Below are 19,334 nucleotides of genomic sequence, written 5' to 3'. Positions count from 1 at the left end.
CCCAATGTAGTTGGTCCTGAGCGATATCTCGAGCTCGCGCAAAACCTGCGTGGACTCGTTCACCCTCCGCCTAAATTTCTGATACAGCGGGGAAAAAAACGCATTCACCCACAGAATGCTGAGGTCACACCATCAAACAACTGACTGCAGAAATTACATTAAAAAGTAAAAAAAGACATGTCCAAGGCTGATAATTCATGGTTGCGTATATTTAATACATGGTAAACAAAACAAAAATGAAGCTTTTGACGTTACGAGCTTGTTGAAATAACACAGCAAGCCTTTGTATTTTTTTGTGCCCACAGCGAACTCTGATTGGGTAAATTCGCAAACCATGTCAAGCAATTTCGCATCAGTTTCAGCCAATCGGAATGAACAAACAAGCACCGCTTGTACCGTTTCAAAAGCATCAGCAACCACCACCGCCCCTCTCAGTCTAAACAAACTCCAGGGCTAACACATTCATGACACCAATGTGCTAAATAGACACGGCTTGGCGCACTGTCTGGGGATATTCTAAACATTTTCTTTAACTGTTGGGTGGGATAAATAAACTCCCGTCTGTCGGCGACACGGCAAGCGGGGGGTCACACTTTGGCCGTTTGATCTGCTCGTGGGTTTCTGCCGCCGAATTCCTGCGAGTTCTACAAGCGTCGGCTTGGGTTGTCGGCCGTGCACCGAATACGAAGAGTTTGACACACATCCACACGTCGCGGATGAATAACGTGGGAACAGCTCTCGTCGCAAAAACTTGTGCAACCTACTCACCGCGCACAAATTCACGTCAATCGTTACCGCGACGCAAAACATTCACACGTAAAAAATGAGCGATAAAATCCGATGGCTGACGCTCGAGGCGGAACGATTCTCGTTTGTCGATGGTGATCGACGCTTGAGCTCGCAACGCACGCGTCGGATCATGATGCGTATGAGGTCATGCAAATCATTCATGTATCTGTTGTACGGAAGTGAGGAATTCTTTGTGGAGGGCAGGGTAAGTTAGGTGGCGTAGGCTGGTACTGAGTGCCCACCTCAAAAGCCTCCCCTGCGCACGTTCCGTGGCCCTGTGGTATTATGCGCTCTTTGAAAATTAATACAACAGAGTCCTTTGGATGGCGGCATTGACGCAGATTTTAGGTTGAATGCAGAGGTGAAGGGGGTGGAGGTGAATCATTCCACTCCCAGTGGACGCAAAAGGGCAGCCCAACTAATGAGGAAACCTTGGTTAAAATCATCTGAACAATAATAATAATGCATATGGGGCATTATGCTTAAAGAAATCACCAATACTTTTAGGACTAATTTATGAAATAATCTAACACTATGGCTTATTTATGGAATATATTAATAGCTTGACAATAAACAAAACTGAATGCTCCATCACCATTCCAACTCAGAATGTCCATGTTCGGCCTGACACCACCGCGATATTTTATCATTTTCCCCTGTGAAAAAGTATAATTTTACCGAATCACAGCCCTAATTGGTTGTATGCATGCATGTAGAACTTCCTTCGCACCGCACGTAGCTAACCGTGCTAATCAGTGGAGAGCTTTACATACTATCCGCAAGTAAGAGAGTCACTTTTTGCGATTTCATGAATGATTACCCATATCCTAACGGGCGTATGAAAACGCACACGTCCAAAATCCTCGTGGAACTGTCCCGCGCGTGTAACCCCAAGCCCCCTCCCCCGCCCGCACCGGCCACACGCACTTTGTTGTCGATCTCCGGGTCGCTGTAGTAGCTGCGTAATTTCTCGATGTAGATGTGCGGAGGGTTTTTCACTTGGACTTTCTCCTGCAAATAAACAACGCAGCAAAACGCTCGTCACATCACAAGCCAAGGCACACGGGGAACAAGGCAATGCTGCACAGTCCTTGGGATTGAACCAATTTCTTTCCACCGCCTGAGAAAAGATTTGTAACCGACGAGCTCAAGTTTTGGTGAGAGTGCAATATCCTTGAAGGATGTTTTTCATGACCATTCTTGTTAACGCGTTGATACATTAATAAGAGCGCAATAAGATACATCGCTCTTTGTGCAAGTGTCAAACATTAACTCATATGTGGATATCATTATTTATATTAAAATTTGACTCATAATAAAGTATTGTGTAAATATAAATGTGTCATTAACGACACATTTATATTTAGGCAATCTAACCAAAAAACCTTGAATGAGTAATAATGGTCGCAAAAGCCGACGTGTTACATTTGTTACTTGATGCTCGTATATCTTTTATGGACATTTACACCAGCAATAGATTATATTATACCAACATGATTGTCGGTGGTTGAGACGAGGGAAGGAACCTGCCCAGGAGGATGTCAACCACAAGGATGGAACAATGAAATCCACGAGTGTGCATTTGCATGGTTGGACATTTACATAGCAGGACTAAGATAAATGGTAACAGCTAAGGGAATACTTCATCCAGCAGCAGATTGATCTTTTATAATGATACCAGAAAAAGCTGGCCTTCTTCTTGGCCAGCGTTATTATCCCACGGGGACTTTAAAAATCCAGACAGCTGTGGGAATTTAATCTCAGGCTCCATGCAAAAAGGATCAGTGGGTTGAGCGCGGTGATTTCCAAACCATTCAACCGTCCAACATGACTGCTCACTGCGATTCAGTTTTGTCAGGATCACAGACCGCGATTCCTTTACTCACATGGCCTTGCCACCTGTGGCGTGAAATCTAGCTACCCAATTATCAGGGCAAGGAATTCAACACAGACCTTTTATCTTTTAAACCGCAGAGCGTTAAGATGTTCTGGAGGTGGACAGTGCTGGCCATCTCCCAGCGGAATGTGTGAAATTTTGGGAATTTTCCAAGCACACTGAAGGAAACTGGAAAGAGCATTTTGGATTTAATTGTTTAAACATATGAAATGGTTTCCTTTTCTGTCCGTTAAGTTGTCTAAAATTGTAATGTAGGTCACGTTTAAATAAATTATATATATAAATATACACATGCCGAGCATAAACTAATGTGCCCCATCTTGTCAGACATTGAAAGCTAAGTGGTGTTGAACCCGTGTCATAGACGGGATGGGAGACTGCCTGGAAAAGTGGTACTCATTTTATTGATCCCAGGGGGATATGAGGCAGAGGCATTATACATCACCGCGATTCAACTTACAATCGCCGTGTAGAGAATCATATTAATATCCATTCGCACCTCCGATTAGCATGGCTTGCTACGTACGGTGCAAAAGACGTTTAACATTCATTCGTTCATTCATTCATTATAAATGCAAATAATGTTGTGTAAATGGTTTATTATTATTCTAATCAGTTCAAATGACCGCTGAAACTAGAATCGAGTGCAACACCCTCCCTCAGTGGAGAAAGAATTTATCCTGGAATAGAATTGTGATCACAAACTATGATCATTGATACAATAGTTGAGGGTGTGAGAAATGGCAAAAATCGGTACCACACATCATCATCAGCCATGATCTATCCACTGCTAGATAAAGTCTTCCCCAAGCCGTTGCAATCTGCCACGGTCTCACGATGCAACAATCCAGGCGCTAACCAAAAGACTCAACAAACACAACTGTGTAACGCAATTAGAAACAAACTGAGAATAGAATTCAGAGATGACAACACGAAAATGATTTCAAGGTGTCACAGCAGCGCCACACAGTAATTAAAACAAAATAAAAGTCAAATACATCGATTCCCAATTACCAATGGATAGACGTATCCTCACACTATGTTAGTCATGAATTAATAATACAATCGGTTGGCTATTTTAAGTCTCCAAGGGATCTCATTGGGTGACAACAAATCTCAATGCGACTGCTTTAAGCCGACTGTATGAGGAAACGGCGTGAAGTACTGTCCCCACGTCTAATCAAGCTAGGTTATAGAGCCGGGCGAGATTGGCAGCAGAAGGAAGTGGCCCCGAGTGATTAGAGCCCCTATGTGGCAACAGCCCTTCATTGTGGAAGTATCTGCAGGACCAGTGAGAGGAGAAGAGCGATATGCTGCATGGGCCACCACACCGCCACCACACCCTCTTACTGCTGCGCATAGTCATGACCCCCCACAGCAATCGGCCACATCCTGAACAGAGAGTCGCCCCCCCCCCCCCATGCACGGAAACAATGACCCCCACTGAAGTGCGACGGGAAAAACCGGCAGAGAGAGCGAGAGAGAGAGAGAGAGCGGGCCAGGGGAACCAACAAATAAATAAATAACCGGGGTGATTCTTTTATAACTTGCTCGGCGTTTGCAGCCAAAGGGGGAGAGAACCGCTATCTCGGTCGCTCAGACGCGTCGAACATTTCCGTCGATAAGCCGTGGTGGGGCGCATGCGCAGACGCTAGGAGCGCTTTGCGGCCAGAGCGTGTTTCGCTAAAAGACTCGCGTGACAAGCCGAGACGCGGGCGTCGCGCAATCTGCTTTTCGCAAGCGCGCCGCCCCAGAGCAATTAAACCATCCGCGCCCTCTCACGTCGTCGTGCCCGGCTCCCGCGAGCTGTTGGCTGAAATTTGACCTGCGACTTTTACAAGCTCGTAAACTGTTCCGCTAATTGGCTGCTAAAAAGCCCGAGCTGAAGTTCTGGCAGCGAGTGCCATCGATACACACACGGGCCAGTGCATGTTGTGAGCTGCGTGCGGTGGCAGCATCATGTGAGTGTACATTGAACTTCTTTCGCACAGTACGTAGGAAACCGTGCTCATCGGAGGTGAACCTTGGAGGTAAGGGTTGGTGGATCATGTGAACTTGGGAAACAATCAAACCTGAAGAAGTGGGCAGGAGGCGGCTGTACAGCAAGTGGGCTCTTGAATACATCTGTGCGGATAATTGAGGGTGATCTCATATACATGGAAGTCACTCTGGTTTCTTCCCACAATGCTCTTGTCAATGAAATTGGCCAAACATCTCATTGCAGGACCATTCAGAAAAAAAAAGTCTCATCTTATTGAGGATATCCTGATTAAATAGAGGACATTATTCTCATAAAATATGGACCTTATTCAGTCTATTGGCCTATTGCCCTGTCCGACACAAAGTGGAACCTTTAATGACCATGATGACTCTAATTTCAAAATCCTTCATCGGGCACTGGGACAGTACACAACTCGTTAACCACATGCTGAAGAGGATGTCCACATCAAAGCATTTTGCGCTTTCATCAATGGGTGACACCGCACGTGTGACATTCCCACATCCACGAGAGGGGAAAGGGGTGACTCACTATTGTACTTTCCGTGTTATTAGTAAAGCCAAGTACAAATGTTTCCTTTTATTTTCCACGCACGAGTCACATTTACACTTTGTTCTATGCGCCATATAAATGTCACGAACCCCAACGCGATATAAATAAACAAGACACTGTTGTGATGATTAGTCATTGTTTATACTTTCCAACAAGCTTGAAATTAATTATGCATTAGCTCTGTCCGGCTGTCTGTATGGGGGGGGGGGGGGGAGGACATTATAAGATTATCCCAAATGAATAACGTTTTATTATTGCTACTAAGGACTTACCCTTTCGAAAATCGGCCAAAACTAGGGCAAACAGGACTATTTGGAAACATGTTTACACACGTTTTGCCCTAACAGCTAACCGTCGGCTTCCATACCGCATGTTCGAAACCTTTACCATAATCTATGCGTAGGCATAATTTTTCCTACATTATCATTGGAATCAGTCAAGTGGCTGACCTCAGGTACCCGTGACGTGGGTCAAAAAAAGGTGGTGTAAAGCGGCGCGTTAGGCCCGGGAAGAATGATTGGGGCCACTTGACCGGACATCCGGCGGCAGGTAAGGGTTTGGAACGCAGCGGGTTGCCTTTCAAGTCGAGCGCCCCTTCAAGCCGGAGAGAAAGGCTTTTAGCGTCCAGAAGGAGGTGGCCCCCGTCACGAGCGAGCATTTGAAGATGCTTGGTGGCCAGTGACCTGGAAAATTAACCCATAAGGGGAGCTGCATCGATGCATACTGCCCCTCCTACACACGCACCGGCGATAACCCGTGCCGATTTAGCAACCGTAAAAAGGTAGCGGGTATGCCGGATGACAGGAGCAACCTTTGTTCGCAGTTTGTCAATACCCAAATGTTTTCGTGAAGCAACGGACTTTGTTTTGCAATTTCTGTTAAAATATTTTTGTCATAATTATAACTGTTAACTCCGTAAACCGCAATATGGGATGTTGCCGTGGTTTATTGGCTGTCGCTGGCTCGATTTAATCACCTGGCGTGGCCGTTGAAACAATGGCTAGGTTTCTTAAATGCCCTCGCTGCCTATTGTCCAACACAGCAGTATAAATGGCTACACCACAGTTAATCAATACACAAGTTGTATCTGGTGTGGTATTAACAGTGGGTACTGCCTATCTCTTACATTATTTCAAAAAGAGTGGGCCAATTACCCTCGAGATGAGCTCTCTAGAGCTCCCTCGAGTCAAAGCCCTTCCACAAGCAATGGCATAATAAAGCAATGTCAGGGCTGTACCTTTACCAGATTTTAAACCGCAATATATGCCAAAGGAAATGCGCACTTTTTTGTAGCGTTGAATAAAACTGGCCGAGCGTGTTTCTCGTTGGGACTTTGCCCAAGGGGGTGGGGTTTTCTGCTGCACGAGTCCCCTTTGAAGCACCTCCACCTCGCGCCCTTTCCCCCCCCCTCCCTCCCAAAAAAAAACGACGCACTGCAGTCGCTTGTTTGGGCAGCCACCGTAAGCTGGCCAAAGTGCCCGCACATTTCACTCCGCACATTTTCCTCCTCGACACACAATCTCACAACTAAGCCCAGCCCGGGGGGGGGGGGGGCGTCCTTCAATTGTGGCACGCCTTAGACCATTCAGACGGAGAGCCCTCAGGTTAGCCAACACTTTTTTTTGCAGAATGCATTGTTTTCAATTCCACTTAAATTGGATAATTTTACACCGCAGCAAAAAGTGAAATGTTCGCCGCGCTCAAGCGACAATTGTGCCGGCCATGGATATTTAGAATGGATGAATACACAGCACAACCCGCGATGCAATACAGTGTTGCCGCGGGTCATGTTACACTTGATTTCTTGGGCAGCGTTTACACGTGTGTACCAGTTGGGATCCCGCTTGTTGTTTGGATACAGTTTGTTCTCACGAGCACCGATCTGCGTCACGCATGACACACCTACAAGCCCATGGGTCCTCGAGTGCTGTCGGATTACATGTGGCTAAATTTCCAGCGCTACCTCCAACGCCGAGTCTAAGTCAGGATGCCAACAAACACTTTTGTTGAGCTATGCTGCGGGCTACACTTTGGTCAGCACCCTACTCGGCCAACAGAACCACTGGCTGCATTCCAACTTTAACCCCAAATTAAACGAGCCAGTACAGACTGGGAAAATGGCTCTATACACGGTTCCATCCCAGTTTTTAAAAAGTAAATAACTCACGAGCATCAACTATGGTACGTGGGGCATGAACACTCCCACGCACATTCCAGAAGCCCCATTTGTCTCGAATATACAGTAAATGGAATTGTCTTCAAGGTTACGTAATCATCAACAAAAGGAAACATTTTTCTTTACACTGCCCTACAACCGCTCCAAAGCAATGCTTGGCAAGGACACAGCCTAAATAGAGACAAGGGAGTCCTTGGTTTGTGTACATGAGTTGTGGTGGTACATGCCGGCAACTCGAGGACTTGGGAGGCTAGAGTTGGTGCACAACGCAGAGGTGGAACCACAGCGTGAGACACACACCCGCGTCCAGGTGCAGGAGGTCGCTTGTGGGGGGCAGTACAGCAAGTAGGTGTCTGACCACCATGTATGGAATTTAGGGTGCTTGCGCCTCACATTGCGAGTAAGGTTTTTCTCCCAGAACCGCTGGTTTCAAAGCGCAAAATATTCAACATCCTGAGATAAATGAGTGTTGAATGCTGAGATGCCACAAGACCGAATGTCTGTTGTATTCTAACACCACTAGGCATCAGCAATTCTGAGATGGTGCATGTCTGCAGTGACATACACATCAAAAACATTGCCAAAAATTGAACAAAAAGATTCAAACATGTGCAAAAAACGTGGACAGGAACACATGGGATTACAAAACATTCAAGCTAGAGGCGCCATAATAAAAGCGGGTGTCCAGTGTGAAGAATAGTAAGTGTGCTTGGGCAGAACATATACCGTCAACCCATATGGTTTACCCATAATCTTGTACAGGTAAATTGAGTTTTCAGGTCCATACGGCGTACAGCCGTTTCAACACGGGAAAACAAAATGTTTTTTGGTTTGTGTTTCTCCCTTGTGATGGAACTTTGAAGAATGAACGTTGATATTTAAAAGGGCACGGGGTCACCAATAAGGTCTGAATTGGTCTGTAATAAGGTAGGCACTGATAACGGGTTGACAGGTATGAGAACACCTTGATAAAAGGGATGACAGCCAGTCGACGAGACAAACGACAAGAGTGGCAAAAAGTCTACCCACAATAGATGGAGCGATCGAATGGCTTCTGCAACAGACGCGACGTGGATCGATGCCTCGCACAAAACCGTGAGTTTGGGCGACAGCTTCGGGAGGCCCTCATCCAGTGTCGACTGCATCATGACCGATGATGATGATGGGCATCACTTTTGGTTGCTTTATTCGATTATATTCGGCTCGCCTTCCCGCTCACCTTGTCGCGGATCAGCTCCCACTTCTTCTCGTCATCGTACTGACGCAGGAGTCGCGCCTTGTCGGGCGGCAAGTTCATCGAGCTCTGCAATGAACACAAACGACAAAACATCAGGGACGGCATGCGTGTGCTCAGTACCGCCTCCCAGGTAAGTTTGGGCCCGGAGGGATCACTTTGGGCACCCTCATCAAGCGAATGAGTGAACTGCTCGGCAAGGGAGCTGAGTAGCTTCATTGGCCAAAAGAAAACTGACGAATATAATGTAATTAGAAAGGTACACAGATTCCCTTTGATGAATTCAAATGCAAAACCAGAGCCTGTGTGATCTCAGCTGATAGAAATCCCCACCAAAGGCAGATGTGCCAATGAAACGGAAAAAAGAGGGGTCAAGAGTCTGCACTTTTTGGTTTGGAGGTGCAAAAGTGCCTTGTGAAAACAAAGAATTATTTCCCTTGGGAATGCGAATATTATTGAGAAGGTCGACCCGTGGTGTTTGCAGCGTGTTTGTTTTTGCTTCCCCATCCTCCTCCACATGGCCACACCCTCGCAGACCACCCCCCTCTTCACTGGCCCCCCCTCGCCCCCTCACAAATGGCGGCAGCTTTCCCCATCCTCTTCTCTGGACTTTTCATTACCACCTGCCGCTGCAATTCACCCAGATTACAGGCTAATAGCCATGCAATAAAATCTGGCGCCACCCCCCCACCCCCACCCCACAGAGCTTGGGATTTTCGAAGTAGAAGAGCTTTTGATCTTTGTTTTCATGATCAGAATCAGAATAATTATTAATATTGGAGGAATCCGATGAGCTATAAAGCTCTTTTTGACAGATATCCAGTAGGGGCGGGTAAGAACGTTACAACAACAAACAACACAAAAACACAATAGGAGTGCAAAGTAGAAAAAAGGTAATCAAATCACCCAAACGCATAAAAATAAACCATCCACATCCTACCAGACAAAGTCCAATGAGGTATTAAATTATTTTTCAAAAGCAACCTCGCCACAAATGACAGTTCAACAAAGAGGCTTATCATTAATTTCGATAGATTGTATTTTGCTTTTTTAACTTATTCTTGCCTACGATGCTTTGTGTTTAATTAAAAAGTTGTGCAATATAATTCTTATGCTCGTATTTGCCTTTGTAACCCAGGCCACCATTGAAAAAGGATTGTGTAGTCTCAATGGGTTCTTACCTGCTTGAAAGAAGAAATATTAAGCGATGAATGATGGTCAAGAATACGGAATGGCAGCCAAGGAAATGGAACGCATCTGACAGGACGTCAAGCAAGGAGGCCAAGTGATGAAATCAGCTTTTGTGCATGTGCTCGGCAGATTATTACATTAGAGGATTGTAAAAGATTGCGACATTTTGGGAGGCAATGAAACAACTGTGGATTAATTAACCATGGCTGATGAATGTTGATTTAAAGCTTTCGTGACTGCAGGGATTCATATTGTGATTTTACTGTTTCCCTTCTACGTGACTTTACCGAAAGAACCAAGAACATGGCTGATGACTCGGAAAGAACGAATTAATTAATGGATGGATAGATAGTGGGGGTCCTGTGAAACCAACCCTATTATGACCTTGCCTAATATATCAGTCAAAAAGAATGTGCTTTGGTGGGCGAGTGTTTTCCTTTTGGAGAGAAGTCCCAAATTTACATTCCAATACGTCCCCGGCGCTCGCTTACAACAACAGACAGTGCCACCAGTCTCAAAGGGCTCTCTCATCTTCACCAGCCGGTGGAACCAAAACACTACAAATGAAGAAAAAAAACCTACTCGCGGTCTTTTGTTTTTACAAAGGTACCAGAACACGTATATATACTTTTGCTTTGCGCAAGCTTGGAGGAAAAACATTCCACGTGGTGCATGGGCATGATTTCAAAAGGCGGTGCGTCGAAATGGCGTGCCAGGCCTTGCAGGCTCAGGCCACGAGATGTAATCTGCGCAAAACACCTGCAGGTGAGGAAACGTGGGCCAGCGAGGCTGGGTTCAGGGCAACGAGAACCACTTCCGTGGTCAGGGCCACCGCCCAATACAGTCACCCAATACACAGTGTGGCCAAGACAAGAGTTTTAAATAAATAACTCACCTGGATAATAAAGAGGCAGATGTGCAACTTAGCGGGTGAAAACAAAACAACTTTTGCTTAGCGTAAGGGGAGCTAGGCATGCCTGCCAGGAGCTGGGCGTGCGGCACACGCCTGCAATTAGGGACATTTGAGACAGTGGATGATTGATGGCATAAGTTTGCGGAACTGCCAGACGCACTGGGCTGCGAGTTGGCCGAGCATTGTGGCAGTACAACGGAGGAATTGTGAACCCATCTGAGTGGTTATTTGAGTGTTGCAGATTCTACCCAGGTATTCTTTTTTTGCTTAATACTCGCCTCACTCAATAGCCTCCTAAACTGAACTGGTCAAAACTTTCGCAATAGAGGACTCTCGTGAAGTAATCTTGGGGACACAGTGACGCAAGCTATCCTGCATGAATAAATGACATTATTATGATGATACGCCTGAGGAGTGTGGCAGAGTGTATAGCGCAGTGCGCTATGAACCCAGCAACCCGAGTTTTATTCCTGGCGATGGCTAACATCAGTGGTAAGTGATATCTGAAGCAGTCCCCCGTTTCCAACCTTCACCAACTCCCATGACTGGCATGGCAAGGCCTTTATCCAATAGCAGGTTAATAAAGGCTGAAAATTATCGTTAGTATTTTATTATGAATCAGTGGGTGTTTATTAGGTTAGCCAGGGGCATAATTAGTATAAGAGTACTGCACAAGTTTGCTAAAAGAAAGACCATCTCCAGAGTAATTCCTTTTCTGACAGCTCTGCGGTCTGTGTGCACCTATGTGTGCATGCTAATGCATGTGCCTTTGTGAAGGTATGCACACCGAAATGTATTCATGTAGCCAGTTTGAGCAAGTATGTCTATGAAGGGAATGGTGGTGCAGTGTATTCCACTCTGTGCTATGAAGCCGACGAACTTAATTTGAATCTCGACAATGGCTATCAGTGGCGAGCGAGGTATCTGACCTCGTCCTGTCCATCCTCTAGGTCGACTCAGCCTTAAATGAATACCTGGTGCAGTGTCTAAGCGTCAGCACAAGGGCGTGGTGCTGGCCTGCCACCTCCTCGTGTGCCATGCCAGCTTAAATAGGTGACTGCTAACAGCAGTTGCCTCAACAATTTATGGAGACTACATGGAATATCTTTGTCTATATGGAGAGATGTACTGTAGTGGTCGTTGGAGCAATGCCCCACAATCTCAATGACTTTGGGTTCAACTCTGAAACACACACGACACTGGAGTATAATTGGAATAATGTATGAACAAAGCCTCGACCTTCAAAATAAGACCAAATAAAAGTGCCTGGAATGAGATGACTTAACACATAACCCAATCCTCAACCGTGCTGCCATTCATAGGTAATTGCAAACAACACTCGATAATCACATGTACATGGCCCTTTTATTTCAAAATAAGTTTGGTGCGGACTGGCTAAACAGGATCAAGTTTACAATCCATACCACCTGATATAGTATCCAAACCCAATCATAAATACACTGCATACTGTTTCAGTGAGAAATACACAGTTCTATATATAATAATCTTAAACCGTGTGAGACGAAGGTTCATCGCGGTGTCAGTGATGTCACGTTACATTTGCTACGAGGCATGTAAATATTTGGGGAGGGAGCAGTGGCACAGTGGTTAGAACACTGTGCAATTAACCCGATAAGGGAAGTTCGAATCCCTCCCATGGCTAACATACGCAGGGAGTGACACCCAAACTGGTCCTGGCTCATTCCCTCCACCAATCCGTACTGACCAGTCCTGTCCAGTGAAGTATGGTCAAACAAACCCCAATGCCAATACAGCATCCGGCAGTTGATTGAAAAAGGCCTGCAGATGTAAATATTTCTCATTAACCCCACTCCACCATTCCCAATGATTCAAATTACAGTCGTGACAAGATGTGCATAAAGGCCTCCCCAAGCCATCACCATGCCTCATGGTCCTGCGACACCACTATCCATCTCACACCTGCATATTAACCTATCTCATGGCTCCATCTACACGATGGTCTATCTCAGGTGCTTTTTTCCCTTTTGGTTGCCATTCCTAACACACACAATTTGAAAACAAATGCATTCTTCCGTGCACAATCAAATGCATGTATCATAAGCTTAAGAGATGTGAACCGAAGCATCGGTGAATGTTTGTATACCACCACAGATGTTGGTGAGCGGCTGCGATAGGTATCGAACTCTGCGCAAAATGGCTCAGTGGCTGACTTTCTGGCGACTTAAGAATCTTCATCTGCGCTGTAACATGCAGGCAGACACAACCCATAGTCACACGCACTGACACGCACGCACACACACACACACACAAGCCGACTTCAATAGTCTCCTATGTATGGAACACCCACTCGAAAATCCACTTTCCTCCCATGCAAAACCATAACAAGCGAGGCCATTATTTTGTAAGTGATCGTAGGACCAAAGGCTATTTTGACGCACATTTTTTTTGTGAGCTTGGCATTAAAGGAACTCAAAGTCCGCTTGTGCCGTTTGCTAATTGAAGAATGCATAACGCTCGCAGCACAAAGTGATGTATTATTACGGTTCGTATAAATCAAACTGCATCTAACTAGCGTCATTAACAAGCACTGCCTTGTAAGTGAACATTATACCATGCTAAGATCTTGGACGATGGCCCTTGTTTTCAATGAGAGAATTGGGAGGATGGCAAAGCAGAAGGTGATCCACTTAGATACTCAAAGCCTCTACATGTATTCCACCAATCTAAATACAAGTGAATATTACGGAGCTACGTCTGAGATCCTTTCAAGTGACCTATATTCCGCAAAGTAGGGGAAGCACTTTACCACCTGCATTGCCAATAACAATATTCGTCACATGACAGTAACATGAGTGGAGTGAACGAATAACGGTTTCCATCAACAGCGGGGCTGCGAGTTAATCATCACACACATCTGGAAGCCTCAACAGCCAGTCTCGCCTCTCACTATGCTCACAAAGTGGGCAAGTGGGTTCAGTAGACCACTGCCATCCTCCCACAACCCACCTACAATAGCGCCCAAGCTCTGGGAACGTCAAGCAGCAGAGTTCCCCATCCACCGGCTACGAACACAAATGGCTTACAAGCTTGGAGCAAAAGAGCGACGGATTGTACAGGTATACATATTTACCCCCGCTAATGTTAAATTAGTTACACTGCAGGGCCGTGAGAGATGGCAACAGCTTGGGGCAGCCTTCATACAGCAGTGGACTCAACATGGCTGACGATGGAAATGTATTTTTATATTCCCCAAAACAGCAAAGCCGTCTTCACAGCAGCAGCCTTTCTGTGTTGTCATGCCTGCACAGTTTGCCAAGTGCACACTTAGTCCGAATAATCACAAAAATATACACAAACAAAATCGAGTGATGACACACAGAGAAAATGTGATTGCATCAGGGAAATGCAAACTCTGCTGCACGGCGAAATGGAACCGCTTCAGAGAAATTAAAGCCACAACTTCCACACATGCAGTGCACTGTAAATCCACAGAGTCTTAAACCCAAAGCCCTTTCGAATCTGGTGAACTTATGGCTTTTCTTCAAACAGAGATACCAGACCTTGGCAAGCCGTTTTCACTTGCCCTCTCTGACATACTGTCACGTTTATTGCAAAGTGGTTATTGTTATTTTCCTGTGATGCCACGCAAGTAATCGTACATAAGTCACACCAACAGTCGCCGAAGAGAAATCGCGTGACGATGATAAGACAATGCTTTTTCAGGAGGTACCTGCTCGAGGCACCTGACCAACTCCATACTGAATATTAAAAGGTGAAAGTATTTGTTCTCCACTGCCACCGGCAATTCATGAAATTGTCACGATTCGTGATTGTGAATCAAATCAAGAAAAATTTGTTTTAATGCTGTGGTGAATGCAGAGGCAGGCCACTAGTGACCCCGTTACATGAGACATGTAAATAAAAAAAACATGGAAAGAGTCTTAAGACCCACTGACGATTTCCTGCTTCAATAATTGGCATCATTATTATAGTAAAGTACTTGGTTACAAGGCATGTTGCCTCACCTGCCATAAATAAAATAAAAACCTGAAACTAATTCACAACCATTAATTTGTCCAGTTCGGTCAGGAATGGATGTGTAAATGGATTTGCTTTAATCAAACCGCCTTTGGCCAGGCCTTAGGGTTAACTCTAAGGCTGTCTGGAAATATAAATGTATAATTGTGGCTCTTTCAGAACACCTCTGTATTTAGCTAATCTAAATCCACAGACCAGCACAACCATTATGCATGAAATCTGCAAGACAAAACCGACTGGTCTGAATACACAACTCGCACACAAAGCAGCCATAGAATGCGGACCGAGACAGACAGACAGATCGATTCCTATAAGTCAAACAAGATGGGGTTTTTTTTTCAGACAAAATGTATCGGGTCTTTCAATTAAGTGAAGACACCGCTTGACTTCACTCAGATGCCTTGAATAGCCATCATGTGAATCCATCAGCATACAGTTACCCCAAAACCTTTAGGGTCCCATCAACCAGCTCACATTCCACACCGAGAGAGCCGCCACCCATCTAATAATGGGAATCGCATTGTAAGACAGCCATTGCATTGTTTCCCCCCTACTCCACACATCCTCAGACAATTACGGGAGAGTACAGCAATTCCCAAACCGCACAGTGTGGGGGGAGAGTTGTGTTTCCAACACAGACAAACGACGACAATTGGGCAATACAGGAAATCTTTAGTCACATTTGGTTCCAGGGTACAATGAGATGTTAATGATGTAACCGTTCTGACTCACTCAAGACTCGAGGCATTGTATTAAAAAAAAATTGTGCTGCTGTAAAGATGCAATACGCAAGAACATTCCCTCCGTCTCAACAAAGGCTCAGCCGTGCTCCACTCTCAGGTGGGGGATTTGAACAAGTCTGGCAAAACGATCATAATTCAGGTCATGGCTCTCGCACACAGGGAGCTAACCCTAGCAAGTGATATCATGTGATTCTCAACATCCACTTTGCGGCGCACACGGCTTACTTTGTTAATTCCCCCTGCAGACATTACCGGGTAGCTGTGGGAATCGAACTGCCAACTCCAAACAAAACGACCCTGTGACAAGCACAACCTCACTTGCCAGGCCACCCAACTGCTCGGCGCTTACACACACAACCACACATTTTTATTTTTTAAAACCCGCACTGCACTTTCTAACGGCAAATTCAACCAGCTTCAAAATCCCAGTCGTTACGCGCAGTGGTATTATCGGGGCCAACTCTTACCGCCACAAGGTGAATTTTATCAGTCATGACAATGCATCGCATTTATTTATCCTGTGGCAAATTTTCTGACTTTGTAATTTTAGGGGAAGCTTAAGAATCTCCAGAGGCTGCGCTTGGCAGCCTTGCGAAAAGCGGAGATCCCCCGCCCAGCTCCTTCCCAATGCTTGGGGTTCGTGCGAGGTGAGGATTCGGCAAGCGTTAGCATCACAAGCACTGCTATTTCATGCGACACTCAAGAAAACACCGTGGTCCAAGACAACGATCCGCTGTGTACACATCAGACTGTTAGGGCAAGTTCTGGTCAGTGAACGCCTGTGAAGGACTGCCCAGTGAATGAGGGTATGCTGTGGGCAGTACCGCCCCCAGATAGTCATCTACACATTTAAGGCTGAGTCAACCGAGGGGAGGCCCAGAAACGCCACTGCAGTTAGCCATGGCCAGCAATCGTACGCAGGTCGCTCGGCTCAAAGCGCAGTGTGCTAAGTTTTCAATGTCACCACTCCCTACATATGCGTGCATAGACAAAAACACCACCATATAGACTGTTGTGGGTAAGTGCCGTTAGTGTGTGTTATCAGATGCAAGCTCACAGCACACACGTGGATCCAAAAAGTACCTTGTACTTGGGGACAGCTGGACAAAGGCGGATATGCACGCACGACGTGTAACGTTATTTACACGCATGACAATGTGTAATGACATGAACGGGCACACAAAACCAGCACGTGCGCACCTAAACTTTCATACACATGCAAATTTCACATCCCTGCAAGCAGATTTTAAAGGTTCCACTAAGATGGACAATTGATTTAGTCACTGCTTGAGGAAGTAACCTTGCTATTGGCCCCTAGGTCTCCATGAGAGATGAAGTAGGTTTTTTCACCTAGTTTTTGAGTTCTGCTAGAAGTCTGCACGTGGATTAGCCTTTAAGAATTTGCATCTCAATCTCAAAAGCTAATAACATTGGCCTTCCAGACACTACAGATACACACAACACCTTAAGAGAATACCACAATGGAAGTGCAATATACACACCGTGAAGGTCCTCCATAAACTACATGGACCTCGCACACCATGGCAGTCACAAACACACTCAGGGTCTCACGAACCTTGAGGGTCTAACACTCACACAGCCCATACGGGACTCACACAAAACACAAGTAGCTCGCACACCAGAACACCCTTAAATACACACTTTAAAAAGGTATTATGAACACCACAAGGTCCTAGCATGCACCATAAGGACTTTACACGTACACCTTAAAAGGTATAACACCATGAATCTCACATATACAAGATGCTTTCATACACACCGTAATGGTCTCTCACACATCTCTTAAAGGTGTCACACACACACTATCTTGAGGATTTCACAATGTTTAAGGCCCTCACAACACACAGGCCAAAAATGATGTCACACACACACACCTTATGAGCTGTCACCACGAAATCCTGACATTCACCACGAGGAAGGTTTAACACGTAGGCTTTCGCGACCAATATTATCCATAATAGAGGGGTTTTTTTAAAGTTACATCGTGTAAATACAAGGAACCACATACATATTCTTGGTTCTTTCGGTAAAGCCACGTGGAAGGGAAACAATAACATAACGAAAGAACCAAGAATATGAATCCCTGCAGTCACGAAAGCTTTAAATCAAAACCACACACATGTTGAGTCGCAAAGAAACCACGATGCTGCTGTCACACACACACACACACCCCCACCACATCCACATACAGCTTCTCACCAGGACTTGCGAGAATTTGTCCTCCAACTCTCCGGGCTCCGGCATAGGCAAGGCGATGGGCATGGCATGGGACCGCAAGTCGTGGCCCGCCCGGCCCTGCGCGCTGTTACTCAGCCCCATGGCGAACGCGGTGTGGCAGCTGCGACACAAACTGCACGCGGCACGTCGCACAATGAGTGAGTGCAGCATCGCATCGTAACCACTGCTGCAGTGGCAGTCGGACTAAGTGAGTTCGCAGTGCCTTCACCGATCCACTGCTGGCTTAACCGGGTCGGTTATATTTTGCGAGGGAGGGAGGCCACACAAGGACCGGTTCAGAGGGGACTCGCGCCACTGATGTCAGCCGTGGCAGGGATTCGAACTTAGGGCGCAGAACTACAGCAACTGCGACACCAACCGCACTTACAGATAATGGGCATTGTTCAATGTGTTATAGATTGCATTTAAAACACAGTATTGTATTTCTGAACGATTTATGTTCAGCGATTAACGTTATTTAAGATAACGCGCGCGAGAGGAGCGGTGGCGCAACGGTTAGCGCACTCGGCGATGAATCAGTGGCGAGAGACATCTGTGAAGCGGTCCCAGGAGCATCAACTTCACAAATACGCATTGACCAGCGTGGTGAAGTATGGTCAAACAAGCCCCGTGGCCGAGACGGCCTTCGGTGAGCTCTTCATCTAGCGGTGGATAGACCAAGGGCTTGTACATTGCAGAATCAATTAACATATAATAGACAGCGCTTTAAAAGAGCTTAAATGTAAACTTGTCATAAGTAATAGGCATTAATCAAACACAATACAGAATACGTTATACATATTTACACACGCGGGTTTGTAAAACAGCAGCATCCTAACACACAACTTGCACATCACATTCAATGGAGAGACAACATCTGTAAATAAATATACATAACCCACACGCAATTTTATACCATCACGTTAATAAAACCCACAGAGGCCCAAGTTTAGTTGTAAGTCAATAGACAAGTTAGTAACGTGCTTAGAGAGACACTGCGAGATTAAATCAAAGGAAATCACGCACTTGTTCAAATGAAACACGCGTGCTATTAAAGAAGAGGGTTTATTAAGCGAGCAGTTATCGACAGCGGAGTTGAATGTCGTGGGGGTTGAATGTGGTGGAGTTAAATGTATGTGGTGGAGTTGAATGAATGTGGTGGAGTTGTTAAATGAATGTGGTGGAGTTGTTAAATGAATGTGGTGGAGTTGAATGAATGTGGTAGAGTTGAATGAATGTGGTGGAGTTGTTTAAATGAATGTGGTGGAGTTGAATGTGGTGGAGTTGTTGAATGAAAGTGGTGGAGTTGAACGAACTTATAAGCGACCCACGTGTACTCACTCGGAACTCAACACAGCATCAGTCGCAGCAAATCCATCCCGTGCCACCGCGCTCGTCTGTAATAAATAAAAACGCCAACGGGGGTAGAGGACGAGGAGGAGGGGACTTTCCGCCTATCTGATTCTCCGCCTATTTTAAATGTAATTTAATAATAGTATTATTACTACTGCTGCTACGACTGCTACCGTCGCTGTACTGCGCGAGTCGGCTGTGAACTCTCGCGCCGTGGGCGAGAAACGCG

At 45.7% G+C, this 19,334-nt stretch overlaps 1 protein-coding gene across 5 annotated transcripts in view; it reads right to left on the bottom strand.

Annotated features, from left to right (window-relative positions):
* LOC116948695 (formin-like protein 3) overlaps nt 1–19,334 on the bottom strand; it is a 60,788-nt gene extending 41,454 nt beyond the window's left edge. For 4 of the 5 annotated variants that reach the window (XR_004403828.2, XR_004403829.2, XM_032965662.2 and 1 more), the window contains exons 1-5: nt 19,094–19,334; nt 17,735–17,885; nt 8,633–8,716; nt 1,717–1,800; nt 2–78 (exon numbers count right to left, since the gene is read on the bottom strand). Coding sequence is in view for 3 of the 5 variants with exons in the window: in XM_032965662.2 (XP_032821553.2) it covers nt 2–78; nt 1,717–1,800; nt 8,633–8,716; nt 17,735–17,854 (365 nt within the window). In the remaining 2 variants the exon portion in view is untranslated. The remainder of the gene's footprint in view (nt 1; nt 79–1,716; nt 1,801–8,632; nt 8,717–17,734; nt 17,886–19,093) is intronic. The other variant, XM_032965661.2, reaches the window with a different exon arrangement.

The sequence above is a fragment of the Petromyzon marinus genome, chromosome 34 (genome assembly GCF_048934315.1).
Source record: "Petromyzon marinus isolate PM22_M1 ecotype Great Lakes invasive population chromosome 34, UKy_Petmar_22M1.pri1.0, whole genome shotgun sequence".
Taxonomy (NCBI): domain Eukaryota; kingdom Metazoa; phylum Chordata; class Hyperoartia; order Petromyzontiformes; family Petromyzontidae; genus Petromyzon; species Petromyzon marinus.
The sequence above is the reverse complement of the archived record's forward strand: the minus strand, read 5'-3'. Positions and strand labels throughout refer to the sequence as shown.